General features: G+C 35.3%; 1 protein-coding gene across 5 annotated transcripts in view; it reads right to left on the bottom strand.

The window, feature by feature from the left end:
- LOC135073083 (proton-coupled zinc antiporter SLC30A1) overlaps nucleotides 1–8,317 on the bottom strand; it is a 40,119-nt gene extending 31,802 nt beyond the window's left edge. For all 5 annotated transcript variants that reach the window (XM_063967114.1, XM_063967113.1, XM_063967116.1 and 2 more), the window contains exons 1-3: nucleotides 8,132–8,317; nucleotides 7,083–7,305; nucleotides 4,429–4,689 (exon numbers count right to left, since the gene is read on the bottom strand). In XM_063967114.1, the coding sequence (XP_063823184.1) occupies nucleotides 4,429–4,689; nucleotides 7,083–7,305; nucleotides 8,132–8,308 (661 nt within the window). In that variant the 5' untranslated portion in view covers nucleotides 8,309–8,317. The remainder of the gene's footprint in view (nucleotides 1–4,428; nucleotides 4,690–7,082; nucleotides 7,306–8,131) is intronic.
- Between the last annotated feature and the right edge of the window lie 6,947 nt (nucleotides 8,318–15,264).

Here is a 15,264-nt window from a genome sequence, read left to right as displayed (position 1 = left end):
CAGAGTTGTCGAAAATCTAAAAAGTTTCTCCAATGTAGGTTCTATCCAACACTCGATATGCATTCAACAGTCTACACGTACATTATAACATTTATAACCGTTCCTTGTGCGGTATAGTTAAATTAGTAAAACATTAGACTTTGAATATTAAATAGTGGTTTTAATTGAAGATTATTGTTGAGCTGATATGTAGTTTCTCAACTAATTTAAGTTGCTGGCAGAAATTGGAGGCCACAAACCAAAAACTGTATTTTAAAAAAAATGGCGCGTGTAGAAGCATAATGATAAGATAACTTAATGAGCGTTCTGGATATTGAATATTGTTTAAACACAACATTAGATGTTATGCCTGATGCATAAAAGACTAAACTGGGATGAACAACTATATCACAGCGTTACATTTTTAAAATCCATTAAGTTATTTCCGTAAAGAGGTCTTCGTATCGTTTAAAGTATGTTTAGTCAACGTTACAGTTTATAAAACGTGTTTTTATAGAAAAAGCGTCTTCACATTTTCTTTCATCAGCGAACGCGTAAGATATTTGAATAGACTATGCGAGTGCTTTTTGAATAGAGCTTTGGGTAAGTGGAAATCTTTAAGGCTAAAGAAAACAGTCGCGTTTGTAGCAGCTTTCTAAAATATGCCATCATACTTCAACGCGTAGAGTGTGAAAGGGACAAGTACGTTGAGGGAGGTACTTTAACAAGATTGATGTTTAATTAATTTCACATTTTTGCTCGTTACGGATGAGATCTGTATCTTTATTATAACCACTATTAGTAATGTGACATGCAATTAATAATTTGAACTATGAGACTTTTGTCACTTTTTTCGATTGCACAAGGTTAACAGGCGCCATCGGTTATCCAGTCTAGTCATTTTGGATTTGTAAATACTACACCTGATAAGGTGAGTAATCACTATCGTAAAAATAACCGCATTATATCGCGCACTTGACCTGTATTTCTATCAATAACTCGACAAACAACTTTGATTTTGTAACTAATATCGGACGTAATTATTGGCACTCCTGTCATTAACCTTGTTATTGATAATATACCACCGGTTATAATCATTGCAACCGATCACCTAACGTGTGATAACATTAGTAAACCAAAAGTGGTCCAAGGTTAGGCTTCGCATGTTTTCGTCTACCAAATAATGTCAATGACGGCGCACGCGCCGGCCGGCTTTGAAAGTGGCGAACCAGAGCAACGCACTAATAAAAAGATTTTGTGTAAATATTTTCAGCTTCTGAATATATTTGAATGCTTTCCAAACACTAGATAACATACTAAGAATTTAGTAGATTTTTATTTTGGTGTTAACTGGAGGTAAATATAAGAATTTGGTTGTTAATCTTACTTTTGATAACAATATGAGGTCATTGTAAGATGACAATAATATTAATCTTTTAGTCACTTATACTTGGTTTCCACCAAAGCGGTGAAGAGAGGAAACAAAAGGAGATGTGTTTTCCGAACCGAAGTGGAGCGGAGGTGATGTGGAAATAACGAAATCCGATTGGTTATTCAACAATAATTTCTCTTTCGTCCCTTCTCCTTTGGTGGAAACCAGGCTTAAGACTGCACTTCATGTTATTCAAAACTCCTGCTTTCGCAGTCGGACTGGACCAATAATCACAGAGCAGGCGGTCATTGCTCTTGTAAAATAAATAAGGAAAACTCGTAAATAATATAGTTTTTCTACTACATTTATTTTGCTTTCTGATTGTATGTTTTTTTCCTTTAAGTTTCAAGGTGATCGGCCTGTTGATTTGTAGATATTTCTCCGCCTTTGTGGTATGTAGTGGTTAGAAAGTTGGAATGTTTTGGCTTAGATTTTCAGGGTTCGATCTCCCGTTTGACCACACAACATACAAAACTTTATAAGACGAAAATATCCAATAACATTTTTCTTTTTCATTCAGTTAACCGGTGTGTGTCATTAATATCTTTACAAAACAAAAACAATCAATTTAAATATTACAAGCGTCGATTTGACGCAAGCATTCACATTATCATGCAGATACCAATCGAAGCGCATTACTGAGAAAAATACGTAGAATCAACTGACTAACAACGTCAAGGGAACATGTTAGGAATGTAACAAATGACAAATCGATTCGCGCTGCAACTGGTCAGGTGAACCGACGGGCCTCGGCGTGCGCGAGGTCGCAACGCAGCTAGACATTAGATAATGTATTGTCCACAGAAAAAGTTTGCTTAGTTTCGAACAAACTTTTTTTTAAACCATTCATAACTGGGAGAGGAATCATACAAATGGTTTAGGACCCTTAGTAAGTTCCAAAGAAAAGTTTGCTTGATTTAAAAACAACTTTGTTAAGCATAATATACAAGTGGGAACACTGGAACCAGTTAGTCATAGTTTTAGTGCTTGTTTTGTTGTAATTTATAGGTAGTCTACATTTATTGTTATCTTAAGATAGCAGAGATAGTAAATGTTTATTTTTCTATTTTCTTAAAGTGTATTTAGTGATTGCGATTATGTACCTATTTACATTTGTTATTTTGAGGAGAGACAATGCTGATAGTTTTTAGAAAAGATCTTGGTAGATATGCCAACAACGATAAAATCCTTTATCTTAAAGACATTCCACCTTGTGGTACCGACGACCTCATACAGAAAGGCGCTGGATGCAGGCCGCTACCAATCGGCCATTGTGGAAATCATTGGGGAGGCCTATGTTCAGCAGTGGACGTCTATGGCTGAAATGATGATGATGATGATGAAAGACATTAAAGAAACTATGAAAGAACTTATACGAAAGTCCCTACTTGGCCGGGAATAGGGCATTTGTCATGACGTTCCTTTATCAGGATTTTATCAAGCATATTCTTTGAAAACAGTTTTATCATAAAGGAAAGTTATAAAAATCACATCGTAAACTTCAACGGCAATTTAGTTTCCAATTTAATTGTCCATATGCACTTGATTTTCTAAATGCTTACATTAAGTATGTATGATATGACTTGCAGCGAAACAACTGTTAGTTATTAGCAATGAATAACACAAGGTCGAGTAAAGAAATCGGTATCCAATATATTACACTGATTCACGTTTTTGTTAAGGTGCTCCCAGACCTGGAGCATTTGCCTGTAATGTAACGTTAGAGAGACGAGCATTACACCAGTGAGGGAGGCAAACCGAGCATTAAAATGCGCAACTTTTATTGTACCTTTATTTTAACCTAATATGTATAATACAACATGTAAGTCGAATCTGAAATTTAACATTACAGGCAAATGTTTTATCAAATCAGGATGGCAATATTGTAATGTTAATAATCAAAATCAAATCTAAAATGTTCCATTACAGGCGAATGCTCCAGGTGAGGGAGCACCTTTAAGTTTGTATGACGTAATTGTGTGCGAATTCTTCCTTGTAATTCGTCACGATGCAACGGAAGGATTGCCTCAATGACTTTAATTTCTTAAAATTGGTCACGGGTAATGACCTTAGAGGAATCTAATCATTTCCGCATTGATAGTAAAAGTCAATGTCGAGGTAAACAATCTAATGACATTACACTGGAGTTATTTTGCCGCCATTTCAAATCAAGGTGGCTGATGTAAAATGTCGGAAGATATTGCAGAGAAGTGCCTGCTGTATAATTGACATTGGTACCTACTTGAAAGATAAATATTTTTATGCTATTGCGTCAGACTACGGACAAATCTTGATCCAATAGTTAGTAATCGTCTAGTGAAGATAGTTTGCAAGTTTTTTAATCTTATACTGTTTGTATTGTTGACAGGACATCAGATTATATTTTTATTCCAAAATGGCACCTATTACGAACTACATAAGATGCAATGTTTACCTACTTTAATGTGCTGTACGATGATTGATCAAATTCACATTTACGTGTGAATAAAAACGGCCGAGATTAAAACGTTGTCAAGATTGTATCACTCAAGATTAAATCTTAGTCAGTTACCAATTTCAATATCATGGTATCTCTCGATTGGTTTGCAACAAGAAAGTCATCAATCAAGGTACATTTGACAAAGATAAACCAACCGTCACATACAGGGCCGGACCGTGAGTTTAGGGGGCCCTGGGCTAATACTACTTAGGGGCTATTACTATATACGATACTCTTTCGCATTATCGTCTATTTTTGACTTTGACTTGACTTAGCTGGGACCTCTTGAATCAACGGGGCCCTGGGCTGAAGCCCAAAAAGCCGTATGGTAGATCCGGCCCTGGTCACTTACCTAATTAACTTAAAACTCCTATTATGTTCTTCTGATAAATTTCGTTGCGGGTCAAATGATAGTTTAACTTCCCCCGGGACAAACTTGACTTTCACTGGTTAGGTTTTTATTGGCGGTCAAGCTGTAGATCCTGGCAACACAGGAGTTGCAGCGGTGGAAATAGTCTTCTTAAAAAAAATCACTTACCCAGAGCATCCGACAGAACGTGAAGGAAGACTCCCTTCATATTCATATGTCCAGGATCGTTGTTGGTCCTTCGAGGGGTCTGCTTGTTGTTGTTTGGCAGTTTAAGGTTCTTCGGTGGGACCATCTCATCAGTCTCTTCGGTGTCGGTCGCGTTGTGACCTAAGGCCATATCGGCGTTGCTGTTCACGATTTCTGTGAGGTGACGAACGTTGGACGGTGGTGGAACGCCGCCGTGGGAGTGGCCGTGGCTGCTGCCATGTTCTGGAAGAAAGATCTTGGGTAATATAATGGGAATGGGCAGTAAGTAATGGGGTAAGAGCGGTGCTTTGTTCAAGGGGTAACAATTGGGGCAAAGTAAGAGAGAGGGTTATTTTATCATACGAAACCAATGTTGGGCAACTGACACCATCTGTGTGGACTGGATTTCGGATGAAGATAGCTTTCACCTTCCGCCTGATCGTTACATTCCATTAGGACCTAATGGAATGTCTGATTAGGTGATACATTGGCCTGTATCCCACCTAATGCAGTAGCTTTTGGGTAAAAATAAATTAAAATAAAGGTGACGTTTATACAAAGGACTAATGGGCGCCGAAAGTTTAGATAATATTGACTCTGATAACGTCTAAAACTCTTGCGCATGTATCCAGTTGTGTGCATCGGAAGTAAGTATCAGGACTTTGTTTTAATATTACGCACATGATGGTAAATTTAATTTTAATTAAGATTCCAAAAAACCTGGATCAAACCAGGAAGAGCATTGGAATCAGACACCTATATGTGGAGTCATGCATGATGCATGACACAATGCGAATTGTATTTGTGAACACGTTTTACGAACACAAAGGATAAGGAAGCACAATGTGTGGTTTAATTTTGGATGAAAACAATCATAAGTGTGTTGATTTTAGTCAATTTTGAAAGTAAAGTTTAGGGTTTAAGACTTTGTACCCTAAACTGTATCGACTAAATGATATATTTGAGTGTGTATGTTACATTTTGCAGTAACTTCACAAAATTGACTGGCCATTGTTTTAGAGTTTGAATAATGTTGAAGTTCAAGGCGTATTTAAGTTTGGTGTTGCAAATGGCAGTATCAAAACAATTTGACGTTTGTGTACCCTCCTTGTTTAGAGGGATAAGAACAATAGCTTTTGTCCTTTCAAGAGGTAGGTACGAACAAAGAGAGTTAGTGAAATATTCGGCTAAACACTGTATTATAGGTCTAAAGTTAAAGTCAATTTTTTTTTATTTGTTTAGACTAATAAATGTTCTTGTTTTTCTTTCCTGCACTAGAAGTACCGCCAAACAAATTTCTTTTCTGCTCAACCCAAAGGTAAACTGGTCGAGAATGCTTTAGTGCATTAAGTTCGCCTTATGTACAAATTTATTTTGGCATTAAAGTTTAAATAAATAAATAAAAAATAAATAGTTCTTACAAATCGACATTTTGCTCTTAAGGAGCCTCTACATGTCTCATAATCTTTTTACCCTACCAGCGCTTCGAGACCAACATTTGGCAAGTGCTGAGAAGAAGCGCCGCAACAAACTCAGTCACCACTGTCTGCCGGTTAATATAAATAAATAGAAATAGCAGTAGTAGGTACATTCGATTCAGGAGCAGTTCACTGAATTTACCATGCATTCTTGTATGGTGTACCTATCTTATAAGAATGACTATACAAAGTCTAGCGTTTAAATCGGTTGGTGCCTGAGGTATGAGAGCGGCTCGGGAGGGTGTTATTGTAACGTCAAACATCGCTAGATTTGAGATCTTCAGAATAGTATGCTTTGTCATGTCACAATATGTCAATGTCACCTCTTCCGTGCCGATCTATACTTCAGACATTGAATGATTTAAGCGCTAGCCGCTAGACCTATACAGGCTGTTAGGTAAATGGGTATATGAGCCGACACTAGCCCATGTTAACATGGGCATATAAATGGTATGGTAAAGTCAGAAAATTGATATCTTCATTTTAATTATTTTAATTTTCATACAAATCGGATTTTCTCAAAATTATTTTGTATGAAAATTTAACCATACCATTTATATGCCCATGTTAACATGGGCTAGTGTCGGCTCATATACCCATTTACCTAACACCCTGTAGATAGACCTGTTTTTACTTTCGTAATAAGTTTATCTTTTAAACATTATAATTTACGATCAAAATCATGGTGTCAATGGATGTAATTTTTTTACATATTATTTCATCATCTAAAACTTGTTTTCTTTTTTCTGTACAAATATTATAGTGTGAATAATGGCATAGAAATAGTTTTCTTATCTCACTCAAACAATCTAATGCATTTGAAGTGCCTTTAACAATTTCATAATACTAGCACATACAAATACAATTTATAATAAATGATGTTGTTAAATTACCTACATTAAATATAAAAAATAATAATAGTATTTACAGAGTAATTTATTTTTCTTCTTAGATTAAATACTATTTCTGTTACTCAAAATTCATTTAAAAATAAGTACCTATACACATTTCACATGAAAGCAGACAAAAACTTGGATGACACTGGTGGACCTGGTCAATTTATTTCTTTTTTAAAGCCAATGCAAAATAGAAACTCAATCGCCTAAAATCTGAATCATCAATGTCATTTTAATAAAGGAAATGATTTCTAAAACTCACCATGGAACAGGAAAAGTCCAACAATGTTCAGTATCAGCCCCAAAGTACCAACAGCAACAAGGAGCTTCTCATCGTGTATCATTTCGATCTCAATGAATCGCTTCACAGCCTCTACTGTGATGCTGAAGCACAGAGCGACCAAGAACACAGCATTCACGAGAGCCCCGAGTACTTCTGCTCTCGCCCACCCAAATGTGTTCTTCGACCATTTCTTTGGTGACATCTGTTAAAAAAGAAACTCAATTAGGCTGAGTTGCACCACCTAACTTTGATCGTAATTATAATGATAACCGGTGTATTTTCTATGGAGTTTGATAGATTTTTGATGTATGTTTTATTTATTTAAAATACTTTTGCACATACAACTGTACAGTGGCGGACTTAACGCCAGATGGCATTATCTGAGAGTCAACCACAGGTCGAGTAGAGAGACTAAGGCACGGTGCAATAAATATGACGTTTAATTAATATGTTAAAGCTAAAGAAAGATGGTGAAAGGTATGATGGTTGAAATGAGTTTTGTGTTTGTGGTACAGATAATGTGCCTATGGTATTTATTTTCCTTAATAATAATGTTAATTATTAAAATTAACATAATGGTTATATCATACATGATGTACCAGGAAATTAACAAGACCAGCCTTGGGTTTTGCTATTAATTACATACAATACTTTCCAGGGGAAACCCATGGTATGTATGATTCATTATGGCTCATACAATTTTCTAAGAAATATTGTGGTGACAGACAATAAGGATGTAAGAAAGGATATTCTTTAAATAGTAATACAAACTAAACTGAGTGTAAGCTGTATTTACCTATAAAGACACATCTTTTGGTCTTGTCATCATTGCATGCATTACTTGTTTATGTAAAGTTGTGTTGTTGGTAGATCTTTGTCAATAAATAAATAAATAAACTTGAATGTTAAGTAATACAGGAAAAATAAATTGTCAAAGAATACCTACCTACCTACTTGTGTTAAAAATTTAATTTGCATCATAAGTACATAATAAAGATAGCAAAACAATAAATAATATTACAACTTACTTTAACAGATAAAAATGCAATGACCAGTGCTGCAACATCACTTAACATATGAAAAGAGTCTGCTACAAGGGCCATAGAATTGGTGACGTAGCCCACAATCAGTTCTACAATGAAGAACCCACTGGTGAGCCAAAGCATCGACAATAGTCGACACTTCTTTCCTGAGTACCTCCCCATTGTTTTCTGAAAGAGAAATTCTTTTATAGCACTATTTAAAAATAAAACAATGATTATAAAAATGGAGATAGAACCAAAATGGACTACATTTAGTTTTGAATCTTATTCCTACTGAATAAAGGACAATATAGCAGCAATTCAGCCAGGAACAGATAACATTCAGTGCATGGTTTAATATAGAGCAATGTACACAATGAATTAACACTCCCTAGTTGAATAATAGGTCAGACAACACTCAATTAGTCAAGAAATTCAATGTCAATAAACAACACTTGGATCTTGATTGTGAATATTAATATTTGATTTGGTTGATATGATGCATGTCTCAGTAATAAGCTTGAATCAGAGAGCAAACTGGATGTTTTAGATATGACTCACCAGGACAGTAAGCAGATCCTACTTGTTAGTAAATGGTAGGCTATGAATTATTAGAATCACATTGGATACTTATAAGAATTCATGACACATGGTTTCAGATTATAATAAACTTATAGGTAGATACTAGACACATTAACCTAAATTGCAAGTACTTACACAGTTTTTGCTTGCCAATAGCTTTGTCTTTTTGTTCCTTTATCAGCAACCAAATCCCATCAGGACATGCGTTTGTCACAAAATATGCACACTCATTTCACAACAATAGGTAAATGCCCTCATACAATATCGATTCAACACCAACAAAGTACAAACACAAAACGCTTCTAATAAATGGAAATAGTAAACATAACCGCAAGTAGGTTATTCGAAAACAAATCTTTAACACTCTGTTCACAGAATTTCTAATATTGTGATCCAACAGCGAGGAAAATCGCGTGAAAGCATAGAAATTTAGACACCAAAAAATGTTGATACACTGCGAATTTTAATATGAAACCAAAGCACAAAGAAAACTATAACGTGTAAGGCGTCGTGCACGATACACTAAACTTTACTATTAAACTAACTCGTGATGAATTTAAGCTCAATAGCTCCGAGCAAATGTACAACAGACACCAATCTCTCACTTCTCCACTCAGCCAGACAGACAAAGTCAAAGTCAGGCAAATGGCAATGGCAAATTGACAGATGGAATGAAAAACTATGGTGGCGCTGCAATCGCAAAATGTGTAAAGGTTTGCGCGCATTTAATTTTCTTGCAAGGCTTTTTTTGTATGGATTCGATCAAAAAGTGCACATTATAATCGCAAACCAGTCAAATATGATCGAAAAGCCTTTTTTTGGTATGGAGTTTTGACGGATTCGATTTTCGATTCGATCAAAAAGTGCATTTTGTCTTGGGGGGCAGTTGTCATATTCGTGTCGCGCACCATGGAGGTACTTATTGTCAGTGTCACGCACGCAGCCCCCTGTAGCCTTATTCACGTAACAAAACTTCAACGACAAAACACTGAGTTGCGATCCTATCGAGTACTCGTTCTATCAAAATGACCCTTGTGAATACGGATTTAGAACTGTTTTTCAATGGGACTATGTAACAAAACTTTAATGACAACAAATCGCTGAGTTGCGATCCTATCGAGTACTCGTTCTATCAAAATGACCCTTGTGAATACGGATTTAGAACTGTTTTTCAATGGGACTATGTAACAAAACTTTAATGACAACAAATCGCTGAGTTGCGATCCTATCGAGTAATCGTTCTATCAAAAATGACCCTGTGAATACGGATTTAGAACTTTTTCAATGGGACGACTTCTGGACGTCATCAGTCAGCGAGATCTTGACTGTCAAAATACGTGAGTTAGGCCACTAGACAAGATTTTTGATTGAATCGAAAATCGAATTAGTTGCATACAAAAAAGTCTTTTCGACATAAAAACTGTCACATTTTGTATTTTGTCTAGGGGGGCTAGATTTATTGTATCTCTCTTCTCTCTAGTAGAAGATGAAAAAAAAATTCATCCCCAATAACATGTAAGGGCTCAGGAACATGTGTAGCTACACTAAAAAATTTTTTTAAAAATTTAATATACATCACTCCACAAAATTACAGCTTTCTAGTGCCAATGGTTTCCAAGCAAAACCTCGGACAGACAGACAGACATATCGAAACTATAAGGGTTCCCTGTCAGGACTACGGAACCCTTAAAAATAATGGAAAGAATATTGCTTTTTTTTTTCAAAAACTTATGTGATTCTTATCGAGTTGTCGTCAGATGTAAGCCATTTTTAAAATGCGGCAGCATTTTACTACTTCCTGTAGAAACTGTATTTTTTTTAGCTACCTACCTACGGTACCTTACGGTTGTAGCTTACAATAATCGAAATAGATGTTCGTCAGTGGATTTAAGGTTAAATACATTGTTAAACAAATAAAATAAAATAAAATAAATAAAAATATATAATGTTATGGGTAAAAATGTTAAAATGCTTAGGTTAATGATGGGTTAATGAGACAAATATTACAGCACTAGCGCCACTAAGATAGTTGTCCCTTGAATAAAAGGTTGACGCGCACTGTGTTAAGTTGTTAGCCGGTGCTATTTATTGGTCTGACAACACAGCTAATGTCAGTCATCAGACATGCCAATGTCAATGTCAATGTCATGGAAAGAATTTATATTGTTGTTGCACAGCACGAAAAAAATTGACTTATTAAGAGTTTAAAAGGGTTATGCCCACTTAGTATGGGACCTTTGGCCTGAGGTGGACAGACATTACAGCATGTAATTTGTTATTTATTAAATAGTCTATACCAGTAAGAAACAGAATATAAATATCATTTTGTATCCAAGTCCTTAAAAAAAATTTTTTTTGCTTAAGACTAGAAAGGTTAGAAGCAAAATAAAACACCATTTTTTTTATTATTATTATTTTAATCTGACTCATGGGTCAATAAAATATTGTCTAGGAACTAGGCAGGTGGAAATACATGTTCCTGATACCTTGCCCAGCTCAAAAACCACAAAATTGTCATAACATGAGCACAGCAACCTACTGTTATTCGGCCAATATCAGGGCAAATGAATCCTCGTCCCATCATGTGTTTGTTGGGGCTCCACAGCATGTGTAGCAGCTCGATCAGCTCACTGCCACTTAAGAATTACATATTTGGTCAGATCCCCGCAGCTGAAACAAAGAAATTAATTATGGTATCATCCAAAATTCATTCTTTAAGATATTGAGATGTGATGTCAATTTTTATCTATCAGTAAGAAGTATTTGTATAGAAAAAAATATACACTTTGTTCAAATATATCAAGCCAATGTCTTTAATAAAATATAAAAAATAATTATAAAAAAACTTACTTGACGAGGTGAAATCTGTTCCATTATTACATTATTTTCGAATATGTGATTCTCTTTCAGTGTTAATATGCAGTCTATGGAACGTATTTGTAATAAAGACAAACCACGTTAACTGTGACCAGTGCTAGTGGTTGCTTCTTCATTTGAAATATTATTTGTCCTTGATTGGTGCAGAGCCACACCGTGGCCACGGTCCAACATGAGTGACAACATACACTGCTGTTATCAATCTAAAAAAAAAGTTTTACTAGGATTATGGTAATCTACGGTAAAGGTAGTTGATCAAATACATTGTAAAAGGTATTCAACAAGTCCACACGCTCATTCAATAACTTACCAGCTGAGGAGTCATCCACTGACATTATAACCAACTGAACTTAATAAGCTCTAGGCTATGTCGCCTCCTCTGCATCATGTCAGCTATACAATTGATACATATCATAGGTTCCTCATGACATTGAGGAATTGCTAGTTGCATTATCCAAAATCGGGCTGGGGTTAACATTGGGGCTCGGGTCGGAGTCCATACGTAAGCCGTGGTCGGCGTTTAGGCAAGGTTCGATGTCCGAAAGTGAGCCATTGGTCATTGGTTGAGTGAGATTCGTAGTTCGAGAGTATGCCAGGGTCATCGGGAAAGGAAGCATCGAGGACCATGGTCAAAAAAATAAAGACGTCAAAAGGGAAACTTATACAACACTCTTCTGCTTTTATTTTGGCAAAGACTTGGTTTTGAGAACTAAACAACACTCACGATGAAAAATTCAAAACAAAGCGAATGACAGATAACAGCTGTGACAATATTTTCAGTGTTGCCATGCTAATAATATGGTGATGAATAAAAATAATCGATATAAAAATCGATTATATTTTTTGATGACTCGAAATAAGGTGTATAATAAGGTGTGTGTGAAATAAGGTTTCATTTAGTTATAAATATTTTTGGTAGTGTTATTAGAATATTAAAAAGGTTTTATAAATGTCATTTTAATGAATACGTATTTAAAAAAATAATAATTGTCATAGTCGAACAACAATCGATATGAATCGATTCTTACCGATAAGATTCATTTTGGCAACACTGAAATGAGTGTTAAAGACAGGAAGTTGTAATTATCACATAAAGTACTATTTAAATTGGATTTTTATAAAGGCACATTGATACAAAGTTACACTAAGTGAATACTTTTAAAATTAATTAAAAATTTTTGGCAAATTCATATTTTCATTAGCAGCTTGTCCACGCCAGGCCAGAAAAGAACATTGTCCTTTCCAGGGTACGGAAACTTCCATACTACGATCAAACTTGCTTCCAAACAGCGACTTCAGTCGATAAATTCCAATACTTTTTTTTTTTTTTTTCTTCTTTATGGCTCTCGCGGATTGCGTTTAGCCACGACGGGGTTCTTGATTTTTGCGTTCAGTTTTGCCATAAGTTTTGCGGACATTGCGTGGGATTGGGTTAAAGTTAAAAGGTAGGGAAACGAATCAATTACGGAAGGAAACGGAACAAAGGATGGTTTTCATAGGATCAATTTAGGTGTGATATAAGTACAAAATAATAAAAATAAAATAATATTTACATAAGTACAATATACATTACTATTTACAATTTTATATTATTATGGGTAATAAATTCGGCTAGGATATTATAAACATCAATGTTATTGGTATATAATAGGCAAGTGATGGATGTAGGAAAAGGAATTTTAATGGCTAAAAGAGAACTAATAAAAGAGGAACGATCATATAGGCAACAGTAAAAAAATATGTGATTTAAGTCTCCGACGCCAGAACCACAAGTGCACGAATCATAATCAAGTACATGAATTTTAGCCAAGTGTGCTGGAGTGCACACGTGACCAAGTCGCATTCTAGTTAAAATGGTAGTAACTGTTTTGGAAAGATTAATTTTAACAAACCATGGTTTACAAAGGATGGATGGTTGAATGAGCTTGTAATGTTTCCCCTTAGATTGGCTAGTGAACTCCCAATTCTCATCCCAGGCAGATTTGAGATAAGCTTTGGGAAGGGCTGCCGTTAAGTCATGGCAATAATTTGTGTACGGATGTATATCTCCACACTCAACCGCTTCATTGGCCAGCTTATCAGCTTTATCATTTCCTGGAATATTGGTATGACTAGGAATCCACGCAAAATTAATTAAATGACTGTTAAGACTACATTTGTGAAGTAATTTCCTGCATTCTGTAATAATAGGATAATTAGTATTGTTCTTAAATGGAAATTTATGTAATGCCTGCAAAGCACTTTTAGAGTCACAAAATATTACAGTTGTGTTTAATTTCATAAGGAGAGCATACTCTAAAGCCTTAAACAGTCCAAAACATTCTCCTGTAAAGACTGATGATTCTGGACGGAGTTTTATTTTCTGGACAATATGATATTGTTTATGGTATGCGCCAACGCCAACATGACCCGTTGGAGAGTGCTTAGATGCATCGCAATAGATATGATGCCAATCGCCCCAGTGTTCGTCTACGATCTGATTGAACTTAATGTTAGCATTGTAGTCATCCTTATGTATGTCTAGGTTGAAATGAATTGTCGGAGTAAGAATAAGGGATTCAAAATTTACAGAAAATATCGGAAGAAAGGAGGTTCTGTGGACTGGGGCTTGGATTGATATAAATTTACGAAAACTAATAATCACACAAGGAGGAGATTTACGTGACCAATAAGAGGAAGTATCAATTAAATCATTAAGTCTGTTGAGTTTGCTATATATAGGATGGTCAGCAAATTGAAGTACACGGAAAAGATACTTGTCACATAAATATTGGCGGCGTAATTTCAATGGGGGCTCAACACATTCAGCTTGCAAGGCATTGATTGGACTCGATTTCATAGCACCAGCTATATTCCTTAGCGCTTTAGATTGAATCGCATCCAATTTACTTAAACCAACTAAATTACAAGGCTCTAGATAGAAACTGCCATAGTCAAGTACACTTCTTATAATAGCATTGTATAAAAGTCTTAATGACGCTGGGTGAGCACCCCACCAGACTCCAGAAACACATCTTAAAATATTTAAAAGCTTTTCAGATTTTGCAGCAATGCTATAACAATGAGGAAGCAATACTTTTTAACTACCCTAAAACGCTTTAGATGTCGCTGCTCCTGTTTCCTTCATATTTTCATTTTTTTCTTAATTAAAATATATTTCAGAATATTGTTAATTACAATGTGAAAACTTTTTTTAAAATGAAATTAATTTGTTTTAATTTAAAACTGAACGGTGACATTTTTTGTTATAATTTACATAATAGAGTAGTAGAAATTACTATTTAACATATGGCAACTTTGTTTTTCCTCCAAAATGGCCGGTGTTGTTTTTGTTAGGTTGAATGCATTCTTGTTTTCTTAGCCATCGTTTATGAGTTCTGTGGCCCTATTAAAGTATTGAAGAGTCGAGTCAAATTCAAGTTCATTCCTTCGTACCTGCTGCTGTTCTGGTTCATCGGAGTTTTGTTCGTTCCTTCGTGAATCGCGAAGAAACTTTCTGTTATGTTCACAAGTGATCTGAGTTTTCTCAAAGTGCAAATGCTTTTTTAGTGTTGTTGAAAACTTTGCGAAAAGACGCTTTTGGTGTATAATATTATGTGTGTTCATAAATAAAGTAAAATTATTAAATTGAAAAGTTTTTGTTTATTTGCATTTCCATGTGCAATGTAGAATTTTTCCAA

The sequence above is a fragment of the Ostrinia nubilalis genome, chromosome 7 (assembly GCF_963855985.1).
Source record: "Ostrinia nubilalis chromosome 7, ilOstNubi1.1, whole genome shotgun sequence".
Classification (NCBI taxonomy): Eukaryota; Metazoa; Arthropoda; class Insecta; order Lepidoptera; family Crambidae; genus Ostrinia; species Ostrinia nubilalis.
This window is presented reverse-complemented; position numbering and strand designations above follow the sequence as displayed.